General features: G+C 36.0%; 1 protein-coding gene across 5 annotated transcripts in view; it reads left to right on the forward strand.

Annotated features, from left to right (window-relative positions):
• The window catches only part of Cog6 (conserved oligomeric Golgi complex subunit 6), a 209964-nt gene that overhangs the window by 109650 nt on the left and 75486 nt on the right, over positions 1-24828 (forward strand). For all 5 annotated transcript variants that reach the window (XM_089248666.1, XM_089248668.1, XM_089248670.1 and 2 more), the window contains one exon: positions 12758-12901. In XM_089248666.1, coding sequence (XP_089104792.1) covers positions 12758-12901 — 144 coding nt within the window. The remainder of the gene's footprint in view (positions 1-12757; positions 12902-24828) is intronic.

The raw sequence follows: 24828 nt of genomic DNA on the forward strand, positions 1-24828 counted from the left end.
CACGATGCGTTTTCCACGCCTCCCCCAAAACAGTGTGTACACCTCCACTATTTCCAAACAGCTTTAAGTTAGTGTTTCCCACCCTACCAAGTGGCCAATATCACCCCTCCTCTGGGGATGATTTAATGGTCTGGTGCAACAGAAGCTATAAGCAGGGATGGGATTGCTGCACCATTAGCAATTTCCTGCTACATACTGCGCCATAACATTGATTTTCCCGAGAAAATTTGGTACTTCTGCGCCAATCAAGGTTCTCTGAAATTTCCCTCTTCAACTTTCACTTTCAATGATGTCATTTGAGTCATGCAGTGACGTCAACCTCCGCGTTGCTACTGTAACTTAAGGCGACTACTGTAACTTATAGAACACCTTTGTGTATGTTCCGGTTTTTTTTTGTTTTTTTTTGTACAATTCATCAAGATGCCGGTTCTGCCAAGGTTTCCTGCATTTGGGTGTGAACCTGGTGCACCCGCATTTCAGATTCCGAAAATCTGCGTCGTCTCCGATTGATTAAAAAACCGACTTTCGAGCTAAAAGAAAGTTTGGGTTTTTTCAAGCTAAAAGAAAGTTCGGGTTTTTTAACCAATCGGAGAGGATGCAGGGTTTTCGGAATCTTGAAATACGGACAGTGTTTGCACCATCGAGTTGGAGGGAGTATGACGTCAGCGGTCTTTGCTTTGGCAGTGCTGAGAACGTCATCTGCAACTTCATTTGTCAGAAGATCACGTGACTCGGTGAAAACGCATACAATCCCCGTTGTTTTCTTGGGGCATAAATAGGAGTTTAAAACAATAAATGAAAAATAATTTCAGCATCGATGAGGTAATTCCAAAATTAATGTAATAATTTCAGTATTAATGGAAGGTAATTCCAGCATTAATAAAATTCCAAAATGAATGAAAGCGCTAATTTTAGTATTAACGAAAGACAATTCCAGAATTAATGAAAGAAAACTTCTTGAATTAATAAAATAGATAATTTCAGTTCCAAAATAAATGAAAGCGATGATTCCAGCATTAATGAAAGATAATTCCGTAATTAATGAAAAAATTCTGTAATTAATGAAAAAATTCTGTAATTAATGAAAAAATTCTGTAATTAATGAAAAAATTCTGTAATTAATGAAAAAATTCTGTAATTAATGAAAGATAATTCCAGCGTTAATAAAAGAAATAATTTCAGCATTAATGAAAAAAATAATAATAAAGGAAATAATTCCAGAATTAATATTTATTAATTCTGGAATATTCTTTTAAAAGAAAAATTCCAGAATTAATCAGGGGTGCAAGAGCTGCGCCAATTGTGCCAAACTGCGCCGAAACGGTTCTCTTGCTACATGGTGCGCCAAGGCGCCGAATCCCTGCGCATTTGCGCCAATTCTTGTTTGTGGTTCGCGGAGGTACCGCTAATGCACTGTAGTACGTCAAATACCCTTAATTAAGTAAAAATTCGCATGAAAATGATGTTCACGGGACACGTTCTTTCCGAGACACGGAAAAAGATACGGGGGGGGGGGGGAAGAAACTTCAATTTTATTTTCACTTCCCACCATCTACCACAATCGCGTTATCTCGTGACCTTGGAAAGTAGTTATACTACCTTGAAGTATAAAGTCCTGTACTGTTATTGGTATAACTGGCGGGCTATCAAAGTCCCTGAATAAATATGCCGAATTTTCCGATTTCGGAGACCATTTTTTCTCCTGCTATATACTGAAAATAACGGTAATTTCGCGGCTGCCAACCTGCGTTCTAAGACGGCATGCATCGAAAAGAGGATTGGTTTACTCGTTTAAATTACCGAAATTTTTCGGAGATCATTGGGAAAAAATAGAATCTGTAAAAACTCCATCTAAAATATTCATAGTTTTGTGATCTAGCCACTATGCGGTCATGTGGTTATCGTCGGCGGTTGCCGATCGTAACAATTTCACATCGCGAAAATCCGGATTTGGCGAACGGGGCCGGCTTGAGCGAAAAAAATCTCTACCCATGCAGAACTTTTTTTTTTTGTCGACAAACCTTTTTCACCCTTTCAACTCCATTTGGCACCCCTCCTTGAGCGGCGCCCAATATGGCCGCACGGTCCGCCACTGCATTGGTGGGGGAGGGGCATGCTCTTAACAACAGTCAGAGGAAGGAGTTTGTACTAGGGCATGCTCATTTTACATAACTTCTGTGAGATACCTAATATATATTAATGTCCTACTTTTCCAAAACATGTTGTTGGAGAGAATGAAATATTTGCACCCTTTCTTGTTTTTCGCACTCCCTCTCGTGCATTGCTGGGATGGTACATTACTCCCTCACGTATTGCTGGGATGTTGTTTAACATTGTATCACCAACAGAACTATTGATTATGTGTGATGAATGGGTTGTACTACAATCCAAACAATTACTACAATCCAAACAATTACTACAATCCAAACAATTACAAGAAGTGAAATCAGTTCAGAGAATAGATAGATAGATATTGGGCAGACATATTCAAACTTTGTAACTTTGAAAGCTGCCCAAAGTTCAAAATTTTGCCAGTTTTGGTGAAGACTTTTTTATCTTCAGCACATGGTAACACAGACAGTGAAAAAGAGTTCATTGTTAACAAATAAATAAAAGTCTGTTCGAACATTGAAAAATCTGTCCATGCAATGCTTTAATGTTTAATGGAATAAGACATACAAAATCTTATGTTCAAGGGCATAAAAAATTGGAAAAAAATATTCATTGAGATGCTGTACTTCTGAAAGCGAATCGTGATTTGTAATCTATTAACATGCTATTAGGTTGAGAAATTCTTTAAGTAAATAAGGTATTTCTATTTTTCTCATTTTTTGCATTTTGCTTTTAAATTTAATAAATCCCTTTAAATTCTGTGAGAAGCCAATTTTTTTTTTTTCACGGAAACTCTTATTATATTCTGCACACACTTTTTTTGCTATATCAGGAGGAATAAGATTTTGGTGTTCAAGCAGCAGAAATTCTTGCTGCCTAGGTTTTCAGTATGCATGTTGCTTAATTTGAAAAGAGTAATAATTTGTATTCGTCATTTCAGTAATACACGTTTTATTAATGACAGATAAGATAATTCAGAAAAAATTTAAATGGCTTTTAATTTGTGAATGGAATTTATTTAGAATTATTTGTTTCAACCATTTTTGGCAAAACTTTTCACATTTCACAGAAAAATTACTCCTTATATTGCAGATATAGTTCGTGTTTAGTTCTGCTCCATTTTCAAAATTTCTGCTCCAAAAATGAAATTTGCTGCTCCGAAATGGATGAGGGGCACTTGCACCCCTGATTAATGAAAGAAAGAATTCAGTATTGATTCAGAAATAAGGAGTGGAGTCATTCTCAAAATGCTAGATATTGATGTTGATGCCAATCTTCTGAAAGCTGTTTGCAGCTCGCATCAGAAGTACCAAGACAGACTTCAACCCCAAAAAATTTTGATAAAAAAGTTTCATGACCAGATGAGAATCAAAGACTAAAAGCAGAAGAAAGGGAGTTGGAAATTCAGTTGTTATCATCGAAAACTATGCTGCAGAAAAAATGATAGAAGTAGGGATAAAGAGAAAAAACTTAGTAGACATCGGAAGTGGGCAAGTTCGTCTGAAAACACTGAAAGAAAAAATGTGTAGGGTTTTTGAAAAATTAGAGGGAAACAGCGTCATGAATCAACAGAAACAGAGTCAACAAAATGTCATGAGGTTTTTTTTAATGTATGCTTATTTGTTTGATTTGTTAACTTTTCCTTTTTTTTACGCCCAGCTTGGATTGACTAATTTTTAGGTTCCTCCAAGTGGATGTACGTTTTATCAAACATCAAGAGACTTAAATGAATCAACAAGAGTTAAATGAAAACTTGACCCAAAATCATAACCAATTTTCGTAACAAAAAAACGTCACTGACTTCCGTTACATAAAATCATCACTAATTAAGGTTGCTTAGAAACAGGCCGTTTTCGAGTTTGTGATTTTATATTATAGAGTAAATTTGTATATGGGCCAATAAGAAAAAAAAAAGGGATTGTTGTCATTCATGTAGCTCTTAAGAAAATATTCTTGATGTTAAACAGGAGATGCCTAATAAGTATTGAGAACATCTGTTGTGCTGAGAATTTCAAGCTTTGTTACTTTTGAAATGCTTAACATAGATACAATAAACTTTGCTTAACAAAATCAATGTATTTCTACTACTTTGTCTTGAAAACGACAGATTTCTAAAGATTGTTTAGTAGCGATAGTCTAAATTGAAACACTTTAAATCATGAAATATTTTTTTTAGATCATGTCTGAAGAATTAATCACAAGATTCTAATGTTATTGTTGAATGTATTGTCAATTTGAGATATGGAATTGGAAATGTCCCTCAGCGGATACATTAGAAGAAAAAATAATAGCGAATCCCAAACACGCATGCTCTCTAGAAAAATTCAGACTGCACCATTTTTAACAGCAAACAGTGAATATAGGACTTTAATTATTTGCTGCTCTTGCTTTTAATTGTGCTGTAATGACTCAGACGAGTTGAAAAACACATTTGAACAGATTGTACAGACTTGGGTATCGTATGTAAATAAAATTCGTACTAGGTAAAAGAAAATTTGATTGTGTGTATTTTGTGTACTGCCACATTCTAAAGCACATAACATGAATAAAAAATCCACTAGTGTGTGGATGGAAAAAAATTCTCTCCTTCAAACTTTGTGTTATCTTAGTTTTGTTTCTTTAAACATGAAAACTTTTTAATGTTTTGAAATTTTTCCTGCTTAAATTAATTTTGAGATGAGTTGTGGAAAGCAGCACGAGGAAAGGCATTAAAACTGCTGCCTACAGTTGGAGTAATGTAATTCTCTCTCTCGCATAGCTGTTGATAAATTTGCTGAGTTATTCAGAATTTTCCTGTTTAACAAAAAATGGTTAGTTTGATTTAATTATTTCTTATGTAAAAATAATCAATTTGTTAGAGTTCCATTGAAATGCAAAGTTTAGTGAAAACGGTTCATATGATTGCAGGTTGTCAAAATTTGGACACTTTTTACAACTTTTTAGGTCACTATTTGGTCACTTTTTTAAACATTTTGGTCACTATTTTCACTAGTTTTGAGGCCATGAGTTGTGCTGAGCCCTGTGTTTCAGAAAAACAGAAAAAGGGCTTTGCCCCACCAGTGCCCATTTTTTATCTTCACTGGTGGGGCAAATAGAAAGGCTAGTGGGGCAAAATCCCCACTTTTCTGCAGAAAATTATTTTAGAATCAAATTAAATATTTATTCTTTGTATAACAGTCACTTTAAACATTACATGCAATTAACGTGTGTATTTCCATTGGGAATTTTCATATTGAAAAGCAATATTTGAGGTTTTTGATGGAAGGTTATTGACATGATGGTTTAAACCAGTGTTTCTCAAACGTTGTGCTATATCAGCTAAGGGGTGCCGCGAGATAATATGGACATAAATAATAAACATATGACTGTCCACTTATGGTCTTAGAAAGTTTTCAAGTCGAATGCATGGCAGACTCATCAGATAAGTCGCTATCTGGCGACAGTGTCAGCAATGTGAACTTTGGCCTGAGTTAGATCTGACTGTCCATATACGACCCCGTTCAACCAACACCATCTATTTTTACACCATCTACACTTTTTTACATGTTAACTGGTAGTTAACATGTAAAAAAGAGGCTTGGTGGGATGTATGTGGACCATTTGGCGGTTTAGTAATTTTTCATTTGCTTAGTTTGAGGATTCTACAAGTAGAGTAGTCGTTAAAAACTTCTGCCTTGTTGAAATTTTTTTTTTGTATTTACTACTTCATGGTCTTGGACAGTAACTAACATTCATTCAAAATTATGGTGCATATTTTGTGTAAATGTGAAACAACAGTTTGTATAACAAAGCAATTAGGTAAATAGACCTATTCTAGGTTTTCTTACTTTGATGATACCCAATAGCATTAAATCATTTTCTGTATTTTTAGGGCATGCTGAGGCATAAACAATATTTACAGTTCTCAAGTAAACAGCTAGAAATGAAAGTGCTTCATTTTTGTCAAAATGATTGCATTACTTTACCACACACCAACTCCGATCATATATCGCCATACAGCAATTTCCAGTCAGAGGAGTTTGATGGCAAATGAAGGCACCACCTATTAGTGGTTGCCCCAGGCTTGGTAGGTAAAGAACTTATTTCTGATGTTCTTCCCTGGATTTGAACCCGTGGACCTTGATTTTTATCGTGGAAAACATGCATCTTACCACTGCACCACTCGGGCAAAATTATTACACTAGCATTGAACACTAAAATTTAAACAAATCCTTTTTAAAAGGGATGGACAACACACACACAATAAAACCATCTGGTCCACCTTGACTTATTTATCTCAGACCTTTCGTAATTTACACATTTTGCACTATGGTTTTGGAAGCGGTATCGAAAGAGCGTCATTCTTAAAAAACTTACATATCTTCATAATTTGCTGTGTGTATTGTTGAGAGTTGAGTGTTGAAGACTCCCCAAAAATAATGTAGTACTGTATATATATTGTGAGGAGAGCAGAAAAGAAGCAAACTGTTGTTGCTAAGACCTTATTTTGGCCAAACAATTTTTTGTAACCAATTCATTTCTGTCATTTTGCTTTGGCTTGAGTTAATCTTACAGGATTTTTAAATAGTGTGCTATGAAAAAAAAATTTATTTCAAAATTGAAAAAAACAAATTCTAGGGATTTTTTTTATTATGCTATGATTATGTGCCCAAGAGGGTGTACCCTCCCCCATCCTACTTTTTCTTATTTTTTGAGTGGGAGCCCTGCGAATGAGAAAAGATCACAGAAAAGTCATCAAAAATTCCCTGAAAAGTCACAGAATTTGCTTTTGGTATTTGGTAGATATCTTGTAGAATTTGAAACCAGTATACAAAGATATTTTTTTTATATTTTGCTCGAATTTCTCCTGCTATATATTTTTTAATTCTTCAACAGTTTTTGTTCTTTCAAGCGTGTTTGATAAATATTGGTATTTTGCGCTATCTACCTTTCTAAAGGGGTTATCAAGTTGCTGCTAAGCTACTTTCTGTGTAGTACACAAAAGGGCTGTGCAGTAAATCATTTTATAGTATGGAAGTTTCCAGTGGTCCGTGGTCACAGGGCCGTAAAAGTGGGTCTCTTGCCCCTGATCTGAAAGTAAAGCAAATTTCATTTTATAATGTTTCGTTGAACATTAAATGGGGGTGGTAAAATGTGTGCTTGCCTCAGCTGATCAAGCATCTAGTTGCGGCCCTGGTGGTTGGTATTGAATGTCAGTCTTTCAATTTAAAGATAACAGCTGTACTATGATATTTTTCTTCGTCCACAGAATATTGTTATATCGAGATCTCACTTAGTTTTATTATGAATTGTCAAATTTATCCTTAGTTTCTCTCAGATAAGATATCTGCTGCATCTCATCAGTTTCTTTTCTCATTAAGCAAGTATACTCATTCTATTCTGCAATATTGTTGGTGGTAATGTAATTTTATAAAAAAAAATTTATTTAACTACAGAAAAAATTTTTTTTTTTCCTTTCATAGTAATTTCAATATTTCTCGAACAATCCTTCAACAAATTGAGCTAGGTGCAGTGATACTTACACGTTTCTCTCTGTAATAAGAGGATTTATGGCAGGTCGGTCAAAGATATGTATGCTGTTCAATTATACGCTTCCCTCACTTATGCATCTTTTTATTCTTGTTCCTTTGTGCCGACACTTAAGTGAGAGATCACTGCACATTTCATGTTTCAAAATTTAAAAAAAAAAAAAATTATTGACTTAGAGTTTTGAAACAGAGATTTACCATTGCAAAAAGGTTTCACATCCTGAACTTACAGTGTCCCACTAGCTAATGAATGAAAAATTAAGACATAATTCAAGTTACTTATTTATTCTAGATTATTACTGCCCATCAAATTAATGGGAATTTTTTTAACATTTCAATGTCTGGGCTTGTCAATGCTAAAATAAGAGGAAAGAGATTCACAAAGAGATATCTCGTCAAAGCCATTAAAAGGGTTAAATACACTGTGTGCCATTTTACAACATGGCCTGGGTTTGAGTCCCGGTGGAGGCAAGATTACTTTTCTTTTCGAGTTCACCTCAGCATAATATCCAGGAAATATGTTTACTTGATATCTTGGGCTTAGAAAATCACTATATCTTTCTACTGTTCCACCTGAGGCAAGAGGGGCACTTCTTGAAGTTAAGAGAGGCTGCTAATACTTCTACTTCAGCACCTCGTGCCACAGTGCATGAAATAAGGAAGGCAGCATCGTGTCTCCAGTGGTGTAGATGTTCGCATGCTTTACCGGTATGCAAGAGGGCTTGGGGTCGAATTTTGGTGGAGACAAGATGAATTTTCTTTCTGAGTTCATCTCATCATAATATCCAGATGTTTCCCTGATACTGTGTACAATTTAGTAATTTATCTAATAATATCAGTTTTATTTAAATGATTGCATCTTCTAAAATGCATGGTTCTGGTGATAAAAATTAGGTATGTCTAGTTCAGTATAGAAATGTAATCTGGTTTAACCGTATTCTTTTTCAGGGATCTGGGATCTCGATCTGTTCAGATTTCCGGGAGTTTCCCGGTTGCATTTTATTTGCGGAATAACGGGAGCGAAACTCTCTAACACATATATGAAACTGTAGAGTCTCTACATAACGAACCACTTTGAACTGTCTTTTACACAAAACAAAATTTCTATCCAAACTGTCAATTTTCTTTTAATTTAGAAAAAAATCGAAGATTTATCCTTTTATATGTGAATTTTCTATGCAACGCTTTTTTGGATAAAACAAAACGATTCTATTATGCCAGGCGATTCACTATAAGCGTCCAAAAAAAAAAAAGAATAAATGAATTTATTGAATTATAGTACATGGCAGGGCCATAAATAGGCTGGGGCAACCGTGGCACTGCTCGTGGACCCTGTGCCCTGGGGCCCAGAGAAAGCACACTACAGCCCAATACTGAATAGCTATTTTCATTGGCCTTTAAAATGGAACTGAAGTAATTCAAATATTTATGTTCACTCTACCCATTTGAACTAAGCACTAGCTTCTTAACAATTCTGTTAATTTGTAGATATGGCCTATTGACAATTTATGAAACACACAGGGCTGCAACTAGATGCTTGGTCAGTAGGACAAGAATGCATTTCATTGAAACTTATAACGTTGAAGGAGAGATAAAAGTGTCAAATTTGCACCTCCTTTGGTCCGGCACCAGACCTCAACTGCTCATATTCCCCCCCCCCCCCCCCGAAGTTGTGGCCGTGGGCAACACCTTCCAGAACAGTTCTGCTTTAGAAGGTGTTGCCCTGGAAACACAATTCAACTCTTCAGCCATAGATTTATTTCAGTTAATTAGAGATGCGCAAAATAAAATTTATCAAAAAAATGTATATTATTTCCCGTATTGCTTACAGTTCCTTTGGGTTAGAAGAAACCATGTTGAAAATTCATTTATGTGAGAAAAAAATCCTTTTTGTATGCTCTCCACGTACAACTTAACTTACTAAAAGATTTCGAACAATTCAATAACATTTGTCAGATTTGAATGATAAATACACTGCTGGCCACCCAAATTGCAACACCAAGAAAGACAAGAGATATCGCAACAATATTTATTTTGTAGATAACATGTTGACCAAGCATCAAATGATTAAATTTATAGACTTCTTTGAAGTGTGGTTCCTGCCAAAATCAGTAGCCAGAGTAGCCGCCATTGGTGGAGATCACCGCTGCCACACGCCTCGGCATTGATTCAAAGAGACTTTGGATGTGTTCTTGGGGTACAGCAGACCAAGCAGCTTCCACGCGTTGCCAAAGTTGATCTGGTGTGGCAGCTGGGGATGTAATCTGGGTCAATCGTTGAGCAACCATGGACCACATGTTTTCTATCGGCGAAAGATCCGGAGAGCGAGCTGGCCAGGGAAGCAATTCAATCTGGCGATTGACGAAGAACCTTTGGACAATGCGTGCCACGTGTGGTCGCGCATTATCCTGTTGAAATATGGCTGTGGGCAAGCCCTGAAGGTAAGGAAGGACAACTGGCTCCAACACCTCGGAGATGTAGCGCTGGCTTTTTAAAGTACCGGCAATGCATACTAGAGGAGTGCGAGAGTGATATCCAATACCGCCCCATACCATAATACCCGGTGCAGGACCAGTGTGGCGGAGCATAATGCAGCTGTTCAGCATCCTCTCTCCACAGTGTCTCCAGACTCGAATCCGACCATCGTGGTGTTGCAGACAGAAGCGTGACTCGTCAGTAAAGACAATTTCATTCCATTGTGCCGTCCACATCCTTCTTTCATCGCACCATTGGCGGCGGAGACGTCTGTGGTTCTGCGTCAAGGGTAGATGAAGCAATGGACGTCTTGCGGACAGACCACTCTGCTGTAAACGGCGTCGAATGGTACGCGCAGACACTGGATGATGCGGTACAGACTGAATGTGCTGTGCTATGGTTCGTGATGTGGCTGAGCGATCCGTCACTGCCATACGCACAATACGCCTGTCATCACGTGAAGTGGTGCACAGAGGTGGATGCGATCGAACACGTCAGTCCGTCGTACCCTCCTGCATCCAACGATCACATATCCGCATTACAGTTGTTTGGTTTCGTCCAACACGACTACAGATTTCCCTGAAAGATAATCCACAATCTCGGTAGGCCCCTATCCTTCCTCTGTCGAACTCGGATACTTGATCAAAAGATGATCTTTGTTTTCTACGAGGCATAATTGATCGTGTTTTTGAAAAAACCACAAGAAAAACACAATTGCCGTATTTCAAATCGTCGAAATCTCCAAGCCTTAAATAGCGCTTTGAAGTGGCGCCACAGGCGCGCGTGATGTGCGTCTGCACTGAAATTCTTCTAATCATTTGCATATCTCACCTCCGCTAATGCATGTTGAAAATTTCATATTATTTGAATGCTTCCTTCAGGGTGTTGCATTTACGGTGGCCAGCAGTGTATTTTTCGTTCCAATCCAGAAGTTTTGTGGGGAGATACGTTCTCAAGATAGTACTGCACCTTAAAAAAAGACTGATGCGGAATATAGCCTGTTTTTTCAGAAGCAAGGAAGGGGTATTATTATACAAAAGCTTTCAGCAAAGCTGTCACTTTATGATGGTCTGCCTACGAGGGTGAGGTTGACAGAGCTCTAGTCCTGGGGCCTAGACCATTCTCGTGATTTTTTGTTTTTCCACACAGAATTTGCTATAGAGGGGGGGCCCCCCTTATTCCAGGATGGGGATCATGTGCTTCATCTACCAACAGGCATTTCACTGTGAAAATCTGTGTTCAGGGAAATATTCATTTCATTCGGACATTATGACCTTCTATGCACTAAAGCAGCAGGGGTCACATTATAGCCCTGAGGTCACGCACCCCCAGTGCTGGTGTACTTGTTGGTGTAGGAAAAATACTGCGGTTGTCAGTAGCCTTCATTGAACCATAATCACAATATCTTTTCTTCCTTCCTCGGAGGACTCAGAGCAGTGTCTTGTAAATTGTTCTTTTCGTTTTGTTTTTTTTCCGGTTACATAATACATGTCTATTTTTAAAATATTGCAGTGAAAAGAATAGAAATACTTAGTTCAAGATATCTGCTGATACGCATCGAAATTGATGTGACTGATGTTAAAATGTCTTCTGTTTTCTCATATGGGACATATCTGAAAGGAAAAAATAAATAAAAATGTAATCACACTTGCCTCGGCCTGGGGTCAGCCCTCCCATGGTCTTGGATTATTCTTTGTACTGTAACTAACATTCATCATTCAAAAATTATGGTGCACATTTTGCATATAGGTGAAAGAACAGTTTGTATAACAAAGACTTTGGATATATAGGCCTATTCTGGGTTTGGTTATTCTGATGCTACCCAATAGCATTCAGTTGTCTTCTGTATTTTTCGGGCATGCAGAGGCATAAACAATATGTACAATGATCAGCAAAGAATGCAGCAAAATAAAAGTGCTTAATTTGTCAAAAACAATTATACTGAAATTTTATGTTTACTTTACTTTAATGTTTCTGTTCATGTTGTATGTTTTATATATTTTATTCATTAATTATCATGTAAATTTTCAATCATCTGTACAGACATGACAGCCTCTGGATGATAAATATGTTTTACAAAGTAAAACCATCCAGTTCTCCTTGACTTATTTACATTGGACCTTGTAGTTTACATTTTGCACTATTTTTGAAAGTGGCTTCAGAAGAATGTCATTGTTAAAAACTTACATGTCTTCATAATCAATTTGCTGTGCGTAAAAAGGACAGACTACAATCTGGAAGATTCCTTGAAGAAAAGGAATCTAATATATACGAGTATATATTGTGAGGAGAGACTATGTCTGTGGTTGCTAGTATACTGTTTTGGCCAAAAATTGTTTATGTAACTACGTAATTTCTGTCATTTTGCTTTAGCTCGAGTCAATCTTATAAAATGCTATATTTTTTTCATTTATTTTTTTTAAATAAAACAAATTAGTGAGGAATTTTTTTTATTATGCCATCCTTATCCATTATGCCATGCGTGCCCCTCCTACTTATTAGTTCTACTTTTTCTAATTTTTTGAGTGGGAGCCCTGAAGTGAATTGATTTTTTTCACATACTCTGATTGCTAAAAAACATTATATAGTGCTCTTTTAAGTGCACTTTTAAATTTTTTTCTGATCTATCATATTTGTTGAAGGTACAAGTGGACTGCCAAAACCTATTGAACTTCATTCTGATGATCCTTTAAGGTATGTTGGAGATATGTTGGCATGGCTTCACCAGACATCTGCTCTAGAGAAAGAAATGTTGGGGGCACTTTTACAAAATTGCAACAGTGAAGGTAAGCTGGGCATACAAGTCATTGATTACATACATACATTTTTTCCATATCAATTGTTCTGTATCCTTTCCCTCTCCCTCCATAAAATCAACTTTCAATGCAAAATGCTAATTTAAGAAAAATTTATTGATCACATTAACAAATTCATTGATTATCTTCAGTAGGTTATTCATAAATTTAATCCAAGAATCTTACTTCTTACAAAACATGTTCAAACAAATTTTTTTCCGATGACAACTTGTTTTTCTTTTAATTGATTCTTTTAAAAATGCAATATAAATTATCACTCTTGTGACCTTTCCTATACCATATACCCATTAAAAGCTATTACCAAGCACATTAACACATAATGGCTGCCAAATCTGTATGCTTCCAGAGGAACTAGTTTTCAGTTCTGTAGTACATTTCCACTATCATGTCCTTTGTTATTTTATCAAATTAATGACAACCATTTTTATATATCCAGAGTTGCCAACTGCTACAAATTGTCTAGTTTCTACTGACTGCCGCAATGAACTACAGAGCTATAGGAGGGGCTTTTAATACTACAGAAATCGGTTAAAAAAACAGATCTTTGAGTTTTTTGTAGTGTTTTACTTATTTTTTCTAAAATATAAAATTTTGTCGACCTTTATCGTAACAATGAATTCGTATATGTATGTGAGCGAGTTCAAGAGAAGACAAACTCGTAGACGATCTGTTTTGTCTGTGTGCGGAAGGCACAGCCGCGTCTAAACCTGCTGCTCTACCAACACCTATAGCAGAAAGCCTCAGCATAAAGCTTTGACGTCACCGAAGTCGTACATTCCACCTGTAGCCATTGGATACTGTCAGCGCAGTGTGCAGTGTCGCTCAATAAAAACTCAATTTGATTAAAGACTTCATTTTATTCCACATCTGGCTTAGGCATGAAAATAACATAGTGACGAGACATAACGAACATACATTGAACTATAACCGAAAATGAAAATGAACACTGTTCGAGAACAGTGTTCTCGAATGCGTGAATAACCGAAACCATAGGTTTTTCTTATATGTCTTGTTTATACTTACATGCAGGATTGTTGGTTTTTTTATTTTTTTTTAAAATCAATTTATTTAAATCATGATTTTTCTTTGATTTTATTGATTTTTTAAACAAAATATATAAAATATATATATATATTACTAGCACACTATTCATTAATCTATGCTTTCTTTAAAGAATATAAAATTAAAGAAATTTAAACTTACAAAAATAATGACTATTTAAAAAATATTTGCAAACTAAAGATAAAGAATCATATACTTGTGAAATATTTTATAACATTTTATTAAGTAAAGGGGGAAAGGAACACTTCTTCAATATAGATATATTACATCAAGTATTAGGTAATTTTACCCAGTGTGAATATATAATTGTTCTTTTGTTTCATTAGAAACGCTATTTTGAATGCTTTTTCTACTCTTAATTTGTTTCGCTATTTGAATGAACTGCACCTTGAAAAAATCCTTTCAACACAGGCATCAATGATTTGGCTATAGTTAACATGTTTACAAGTGACATATCATTCTTTGTAATTGTATCTTTACCCAAAACATTATAAAAACTATTCCATCCGTCAAAATTAGACATTGCATAGCTGCTAATTTTTGAAAATGAAAATTAGGTAGATTTTTGTGCAGACCCATATTTTATACTAAAACCACTCCCTAATAAATACAAAAGGATTTTCCACACATAAAAGTTAAAACATATGAATAAAATCCCTTTGCAAAAAACAAGTGAAATTGGGGGCCAAAACTTGAATGGTGATCTTAAAAAAAAACCATGTTCAATCAGAAATGATGTGAACAAACATTCTGCGTGAATGACCCCAAAATCATCGGAAGATGAAGAAAAAAAGCATCAATGTTTTTGAAAAACACATGACTTTTTGTGACGCTTGATGTTTTTTTGATTTCACATTGGTGGTGATGTCAGTCTTTCCACCATGATCAATGTTTATGTCCTTAACACAACTTGTGCAAAAAGAAAAAGTCTGCCTTTTTCTGGAACATTTGATGAAAGGAAATTCATTGGAATAAGTATCTTTAAAATTGATGAAATATTTTTTGCTCATCAGTATTTATGTTTTGTTATCGCACGTATGTAACTTCAACAAAAGAGGAAGTTTTGACCACAGGGGTGTCACTATAATCTTCAATTATTATCCAGGACTATTGGCTGCTAAGCTATTTCCCTGCACGATAAGACAAACAACTTCTCTTATCACCATCAGAGGGTTTGTAAAACTTCCTTAAAAAAAGGAATTTCCCATTATTTGCCCATTTGTGACGTGTGATGTCATTTCAAAAGGGGAAAGAAAACAGAGACAAAAAATTTTCTGCCCCACAAGAACTTCCTTAGGGATGGTTTTCAGAAATGGGGATTCTTTTTAAATGAAGTAGGGAATTTTTAGGGACAATTAGGGTTTTTTTGGATTTTTGTAAAAATTCGGGAGATTTGAAAACTTTTCAGGAAGTTGAGAGATGAAGCTAAAATTCGGGACTCCCGGAAAATTCGAGAGACTTGGCAGTTATGACATTGTATCAACAACCTTAGGGTGAAAATTTTTTTTTTTTAGCATGAAATGGTTCCAACTGTTTCCCAAAAACTTTAATGTAATTGCTAAGAAACCAGAGCTACATTTTTGTTTGATAAATTCAAGACCCTTATTTCTCTCTTCTTTTGTGACATTAATTCCCTATCAGAAGTTAACACTGATGAGCTTAGAATAAATTCGGCAAAGGGTGAATCTGTTAATGATTGTTCATATATTTGACATTTGACTTGACATTTATTTTTAAATCAATATTTAAGATTTCACTAGAGATGTTGCTATCTGAGATCTGTGGTTTTCATAAACTTTGGAAATGAAAACTGACGAATTTTTAACATCAGATTCAAGAAAATCACAATAAGTATTCCATCATACCTCTGCAGAAAGACCAATGCACTTCCACCTTACACATGATATACTTTTGAGAGATGATTGCGGAAGTATCTGAATATACTTGTAACATACTTTGTTACATCAGTTTTAACCTAATCTTCGGCTAACTAGTTTAAAATGTGGGCACTGTATCAATATGTAAGTCCTGAAAAGCCAAGCTTTTTATCCAGTCTTTCTGGAAGACACCATATTTGCAGTAACAAAACTTTATATGTTACATTAGAAGTTTTCTCTTCTGTTGACTTCACTGAACTAAAAACCACATTTGCTAAATAATTTCCAGTATGTGATAAGCCGGATGTGTCAATAGTATCAACAGATGGCTTTACCACACCGTTTGATAACACACAGAATTTATTTATTATGTATATCCATCCATCGCCATGTAATTCGATTTTCTAAGTCAATTTTACATTCTCTAACTTCATCATTGTAAATCTTGGGTAACCATTTATCAGCTAAATGTGTACGATTATGGTATAACTGATATTTGATATACATATTAATATATATATTATAATATAAAAATATTTGAAAAATATATTTAGTTAAATATTATACTAATTGATATTTAAAATAATTTAATAAAAATTTAAATCACTCTTTAGAGCTGCATAAATAATTTTATTCAATTACAACAGATAATTTTTAATATCTGAAAAAAATTGATTTAAATCAGTGATTTAAAAAAAAAAATCAGTTTATTTAAATCACTACAACCCTGCTTACATGTTCACATCATGAGAAAGAGCAGGGTGACAGAAGTAGAAAGGAATGTAAAAGAAAGTGCCACAATTGTTGGCAATGTTTTCTGAAAGAACATTGTGATTTCTTTTTGCCATTTCTTCTTCATATCATCAAGTGTATTTAAACCATTCTCAAATCTCTCCCACTTCAACATGTTGACTACTTCTTCTTACTTGTCCCACAAGTCTTTTCCACACTTCTTTTGGAATTCCAGACTGTGGTCTCTGGCCCTTATGTGGCACTGCGCGCACGTGCAATTTGTCTCTTCAGTCATTGGGTTCAGCTATCCATTTTAGTGAAATGACTTGTACGTTGCATTGAGTTGATAGCTGTCTTCATGGGGAGAACGACACGAGTGATTTGTTACTTGCGAACACAGGGCTAGGGGGCCACTGCTATAAATCTTTGCTAACTTTTTCTGACAACCCTGCCTGTTTTGAAGTAATGGAAGTAAGTTGCTTTGCATCCGTTCAGGGTTGTGAGCGGTTCTATCTATCTATGAAACCACCCTTTACGTGCATAAATTTCTAATGAAATAGACATCCCTTTCCTTTTCGTCCAGCCCTTTCCTTTATAAAGCAGATTTTTTTTTTGCCTTTTCCAATATTATAATCAATTGGAATACCTTTTTTGTAGCAATCTTGTACCCACAAAAAAGAAACGCAGCATTTCCGTACGAGAAACACATAGATCCCGTAGGCTATGCGAAATTTCCACTGACAATGGCGCAGGCAGCTACGGCCACGGTTGCTTGAATTTCAGATTCCTTTTTCTTGATATTTCTTACCATAGATTAGTTGATTCCGTAATGGTGGACCAGAGCAGCAATTGACTTACTTTCGCTAAGCTTAGTCAATATATCCAATTTTTCTTGTAAACCTTTCATTTTTTTCCCCCCTTTTTGAAGTAGCACTAGAAAAATGGACCACACACAATTCAAATTTCATAAGCAAAACACATGAATGAATTGCTGAGTGTTAACAAAAAAAATAATTCTAATAAAGAAAAAAAACCTCATACAGGGGCAGGGTTGTTTGATTTAAACCACGTTGGTTTAAACCTTGGTTTTAACCTTTGGTTTTTTTTCAAAAAATCAAATAAAAGTTGCCTAAATATCATTTTTTTTCCTTGAAAAATATCATATTGGTTCATTATTAGCCAAAATGTTTCATTTTTACCACATTTTATATCCTTGGGGTACATTCTGATGGTATATCTTTAAATGACATAAGATTTTATAAGTGGTTTTTTTTTAAAAGTCTCATAAAAGTGGCCAGAATATATATATATTTTTCATATAAAGTATCTTAGTTATTTAAAGTTATATACAAAAGCCAAAATTTCTCATTCTTGCAACATTTTCTAACCTTTGGGTGCATTCTGATGCTCTATCTTTAGCAAATTCATGAATAAGGATTGCATCATACATCTAAATGTAGTGGTTTATTATCTCAGGGTTTTTTCCTTCCCACCTTCACAAAGAAGCAGCTACAGTAGTGACACCATCATGCTAGGGGCAGGTGGTCCTATAATCCAATAAAGACACCAGCTGTCCTTAAAGGATAAAGACTAGTGTACTAGTATTCGATCGGGTCCAATATGGCAAACTCTTGAAGCGTTTACACGAGATTGGAATTGGGGGCAACTTGCTGAATAGGATAGAATCATGGTTAAGAGATAGGTCGCAACGAGTTATGGTGAACGGGGAATTCTCTTGTTGGACAGACGTCACAAGTGGAGTTCCTCAGGGAAGTGTCCTTGGCTCCATACTTTTTTCACTTTTTATCGATAAACTCGATCAGTGTATCGATGGGATTACTAGCAAATTCGCAGATGATGTGAAGCTAATGGGGGTAATCGGGAATGAAAGCGATAGGGAGTTGCTTCAGACCAACTTAAACAGGATTGCAGCATGGGCAAATGAATGGAGCATGACGTTTAGCGTTGATAAGTGCGTGGTCGCTCATTTTGGTTCGAACAACCCATGGTTCTCTTACGAGCTGAATGGCGTCACTATCCCGGATGCAACTAGGGTCACAGATTTGGGAATTCTCATTGACGAGCGACTTAGGTTTTCTGAACATTGTTCAGCGAATAGAACGATTGGTCTCATTTTCAAAAAGGTCTCTTCGCGTTCTCCTAAAGTCATTCTTCCACTTTTTCAAGGCTTAGTTCGTCCTGGACTGGAGTATGCTGTAAGGTTTTGGAGACCATACCTACAGAGGGACATAGATTTGGTTGAAGGGGTGCAGAGAAGAGCTACGTGTGTCCTTATTGGCACAAAGGGCTTGAGTTATGAAGAGACACTTCTTTTTTTGAATATGTTTATATTGGATGAACGCAGGTGTAGAGGAGATATGATCGAAGTGTTCAAAATTTTCAATGGGATGGATAGGATGGACCATGAACTTTTAGTACACCGCCAATCGACTGCTTTTACAAGGGGACACCAGTATCGATTGGTGAGGGACAATGCAAAGTTATGGTGTCGCAGGGAATTTTTCTCTAATAGGGTTGTTAATAAATGGAATAGCTTACCTCCGGAGGTAGTAAATTGTAACACAATGGACACGTTTAAAAAGAAATACGATAAACATGTTGGGGTAAATCGAGAAGCTGTCCATTCTTAGAATAAGACAACCATAAGTATTCTTTATGGGCATTGTATAATATTTTATCATGTGTATATATTGTTTATAATTTGTGTTAATTGCATTTTTAATTGGGTTCCTGTTGTTTTTTTTTTAAATATATGACAACCATATTTTTATCAGCCACCTCGTTGGGCATTTTGCCTGTTGTGGCGTTGTATTAGTAGTACATTACCTCACATACATTTTCATTTTCTTTCCCATAAGAAATAGCACATCTCCTACTGTATATCTCCCAGTCTTAATATTCAATAGTTGTTTTTTTTTATACTTTCACACACACACTGTCACTGTTAAGCCCAGTTAATCAAGGTTCTACTGTATAGTAGTAACAGATTTATGAAAAATAATCAGCTATATACAGGGGGATTATAGTGTAAGTTTTAATTCTCCAAAACTATACAATAAGTACTGATCAGAATGACTTGAAAATTTGCATGGATACTCCTGAAGCAATGGAAGTTTCTTTCGCAAAAGAAAAAAGTGCAAAATGTGCAAGTAGATGATGCTGTACTTGGCCAGCAGTATAATCTATTTTGTGCAACCACATCATTTTGGCACTTCCACAGCATCAGTGTGTGGATAGAACTTCTATCAAGATGTACATTGCAATACCAGCAAACCAGCTGCTGAAGACCCATTTTTACAGGATGCACCTTAACCCTTGCAACTTCCGACTGTGGGGTACCTCAAAATGTTATGAACAGTGGTCAGATTGCAAACTTTGGTGAATTGCAATCTCCAGCACATTCCCTATATGTTAGAAGTTCCTCATTCCTCAGGAATATGAACGGGGGAAAGGGGGCGCGTTTGGTTTAATAAAGCTGAATTGCAAGCACATCCACATTATGATCATGGCATACTCCGATTCTGTTGTTGAACAAGAATTTTTGTGCTTTCAACCTCATAGCCATGACACGGTGGGTAATATACACTGCTGGCCACCGTAAATGCAACACCCTGAAGGAAGCATGCAAATAATATGAAATTTACAACATGCATTAGCGGAGGTGAGATATGCAAATGATTAGAATTTCAGCGCAGGCGCACATCACGCGCGCCTGTGGCGACACTTCAAACCGCTATTTAAGGCTTGGAGATTTCGACGATTTGAAGTACGGCAATTGTGTTTTTCTTGTGGTTTTTTCAAAAAAACAATCAATTATGCCTTGTAGAAAACAGCGATCATCTTTTGATCAAGTATCCGAGTTCGACAGAGGAAGGATAGGGGCCTACCGAGATTGTGGATTATCTTTCAGGGAAATCGGTAGTCGTGTTGGATGAAACCAAACAACTGTAATGCGGATATGTGATCGTTGGATGCAGGAGGGTACGACGGACCGACATGTTCGATCGCATCCACCTCTGTGCACCACTTCACGTGATGACAGGCGTATTGTGCGTATGGCAGTGACGGATCACTCAGCCACATCACGAACCATAGCACAGCACATTCAGTCTGTACCGCATCATCCAGTGTCTGCGCGTACCATTCGACGGCGTTTACAGCAGAGTGGTCTGTCCGCAAGACGTCCATTGCTTCGTCTACCCTTGACGCAGAACCACAGACGTCTCCGCCGCCAATGGTTCGATGAAAGAAGAATGTGGACGGCACAGTGGAATGAAAGAAGAATGTGGACGGCACAATGGAATGAAATTGTCTTTACTGACGAGTCACGCTTCTGTCTGCAACACCACGATGGTCGGATTCGAGTCTGGAGACACTGTGGAGAGAGGATGCTGAACAGCTGCCTTATGCTCCGCCACACTGGTCCTGCACCGGGTATTATGGTATGGGGCGGTATTGGATATCACTCTCGCACTCCTCTAGTACGCATTGCCGGTACTTTAAAAAGCCAGCGCTACATCTCCGAGGTGTTGGAGTCAGTTGTCCTTCCTTACCTTCAGGGCTTGCCCACAGCCATATTTCAACAGGATAATGCGCGACCACACGTGGCACGCATTGTCCAAAGGTTCTTCGTTAATCGCCAGATTGAATTGCTTCCCTGGCCAGCTCGCTCTCCGGATCTTTTGCCGATAGAAAACATGTGGTGCATGGTTGCTCAACGATTGACCCAGATTACATCCCCAGCTGCCACACCAGATCAACTTTGGCAACGTGTGGAAGCTGCTTGGTCTGCTGTACCCGAAGAACACATCCAAAGTCTCTTTGAATCAATGCCTAGGCGTGTGGCAGCGGTGATCTCCAACAATGGCGGCTACTCTGGCTACTGATTTTGGCAGGAACCACACTTCACAGAAGTCTATAAATTTAATCATTTGATGCTTGGTCAACATGTTATCTACAAAATAAATATTGTTGCGATATCTCTTGTCTTTCTTGGTGTTGCAATTTGGGTGGCCAGCAGTGTATTTAACATTTTTCAAGTAAGTTGTAGTTATTTTTCAATTACTTCTTTTTTTGTGATGTTTCCATGAATTATGAAAGTTATCATTGTGCCATGACTGGCTATTGTTTCCATTCTGTGAACAAATTTCCCACATGTTGGATGATGTCATTAATTTTACATTTTTAAGTATTTTTTCCCCTTTACCAAATAAAATTGTATTTTTTCAGGAATATTCATGTCAATTTACAAGTCATTCTGACAATCGTTCTTTTTTTACAGTGTTTTGAAATCGGAACCTTAGTTATAATCACCCTGTATATCGTAAATCATTGCTAGTTAATCTGCATTATTTATGCTTCATTAAATACATTGTATTCAACTAATTTTTATTATAGTTTTTGCAAAATAGCTTCCTAATTAAGTATACTGAAAGTAACTGAAGAAAAACCTTTGTATATTATATGATTAATAACAACATTGAAAGAATTTTCAAAGAGACAGTAATCCATTGAGTTAAGCAAAAAATAATTAAATTGCAAATGTTGGTTTTTGTTAAAATGTAATAAATATTTATTGATTAATTAGCATGGGAATAGTGTTAATTACATTAATAAACATTTTATTTCAGTTAATTATTAGAAGTTTGAATGAATTTTCAGAAATTTCATTGTTTTTAATGTTAATACTATATAAAACAAAAAAACCGGTTTAAACCAAAAAACCGGTTTTTTTACCAACCTTGTACAGGGGGATGGGGGGGGGGGTGACTGTGCATCCAATGACCATAGGTGAAATGGGTGACATCAGTGATACGCTTAGGATTTCTGATATAGACTGTGTTGGCTCTACTTGATGCCCAAACGCATAAAAACCGCTTCCTTTCAAAACCATCCCACTCTGTGGGCTAAGTTTTTGAATGGTTCAGCATGGTGGGTTCAGACCTGAGTTCATTTGCATAGTGCTAGCGGAACTTGTGTCGGCAAGAATGTTTTATAGTAGGTGCTGTAGAAGGTTTGATATGAAGAAAACAGGGATTGGGGGTCTAGGTTTTCTATATGTCTGTATATTCAGCCCACCAGGGCGTATGCAAGTTGGGCTTGCATTGTATATTCATGAATTATTAAGGGACTCTGTGACCTTGGAACATTGCTTTGGGAGATGGGCTGATGTGGCCTGAGCCCTCTAGGTGCCACTGTGTTGCTGCATTTAATGAACTTTGAATTAAAATTTTAAAAAAATCACATTTTTGAGTGATTATTTTTTATTGTACCATGATTATGTATGCCTAGGGGTGTATCCCCTCCCATAACAAAGCTGAACATGCATCACTACTGACAAGCTTTAAGCCAATGTTGGCATGTCTGTATATCGCTTTGTGATTTGGTTTTAATAAAGTACGATTGAACCATGCTTCTTCCTGTATATACTACATACTCCTGAACCATATATGCACTTCATTATAAAAATTTCTCTGGGGAATTTCTGATGAATGGATGCTTGCTAGATAAGAAGTGTTATGTAAATGTGTATGCACATGGGTGGCTCTAGCATGTTTATGCTATCAGAGTTATGCATGTTTTTGTGCAATAAGCGCTGCTATCCGCCTTCCATACCGGAGCCAGTTGTAGTCCATTTCCATTGTCATCTGCCTGCTATCATGTCCTTTGTTATTGTTTTAAATTAATATCAACCAATTTCTATATATCATATTGGGATTAGGTTTTTGTATAAAAGTGATTGAATCATGTCTCTGCCTATATTTTTGTTTGAAAAATGAAAAATACCCCCCTCCCATCTTTTATCATTATTCGGCAAATGTGAAGCAGCTTTTCCCATCAACAATATGTCAATATTTATTTCGTTTCATCCATAGAAATTTTGTGAATTTATGTAAATACAATATCCACAATGAAATGCAAATACAATAAAATTAAGCCAGTAAAGTGATAATATCGGCTAATAATAAAGACACATAAAATACAATAAATAAACACAAGTAAAAAAAATATGTATAAGTAAAATGGAGGTGGAGCGACCCTTTTTCAACTGTTTATTATCATTCTTTTTTATTATTATTTATGTCAGTGTGGCAACATGTCTATTTTTATGTAGTCAAAGCCAACTATCACTATTGTTCGTTTACATTTGGCTTATCCGCACGGCAGCCACACGGAACCGACGTCGCGCCTCCAGAGGCTTATATCAATTTTAAAAAAACCAAATAAATAAAAGCACATGTTCATTGAAATAAATTTTAAAAAAATGTTAAGGAATCACATACAACTAATCATGTACAGAAGAATAAATCTCATCAATCAGAGAGAAGAAGCTTTTTGAGAGAATTATCAATAGGTGTTGCAAATACAGTGAAATCTCAATATAATGATACTCTGGGAACCAGAAAAAATACCGTTGAGGGGTTATCATTGTATCAAGATGTAGTAGTTTAACACTAGACTATAGCCATTTCCAAACAACACTTGAAAAAATATCATTGTGGAGGGATTTATCATTATGTTGAGCATCCTTGTAGCAAGGTCTCATTGTAAATCCAATTCCTCAGGTAAACTATTATGCAAAATATAAAATCTGTTTATCACACAAGAAAGATCAATCAAGGTCCTAAAGTGAGCTATATGAAATATTTATTTCACTGGTGTTGTACTGTGTGACCATGAATCATATTTTAGATAACAGAAAAGAACAAGCAGTATTACCTTTAACTGCCAGAAAAATGTTAAAAGAAAGAAATTTTTTCTCTTTTTGAGACTGGCAATTAAAGTATTTTGGTGGGTAATTGCTCAATTTCTTAAAATATAAATATTGCATAAGTGCATTTTGTACAATTCAATATTATTGATATCATTAATGTAATGAGGATTTCAAACTACAGATGCATATTCAAGTTTTGGTTGTATTGTGAAATTGGAAAGAGAACAATTATGTGTCTGAATTGTTGAAATTTTTAGTTATTTTTTTAATTCACAATTAAGTTTACAATATGAATTTGTACACGTGTTGTTAACCAGGGTTGTCAAATTTGCTCCCCGGGTAGATATCCATTTCCCCCGGGCTGGGTTTTTTGAGGTAAATAGTTGGTTTTCGAAGAAAATGTGTTGTTTTCAGGGTAAAATTTTATTTTAAGGTTAGCTTATGTATTCTAAAAATTGCTGCATAGTGCAGTGTTTAGAATATGCATATTT

Source organism: Pholcus phalangioides, unplaced genomic scaffold (assembly GCF_987345545.1).
Source record: "Pholcus phalangioides strain wild (caught in Gottingen) unplaced genomic scaffold, Ppha-v1.0 ptg000020l_1, whole genome shotgun sequence".
Classification (NCBI taxonomy): Eukaryota; Metazoa; Arthropoda; class Arachnida; order Araneae; family Pholcidae; genus Pholcus; species Pholcus phalangioides.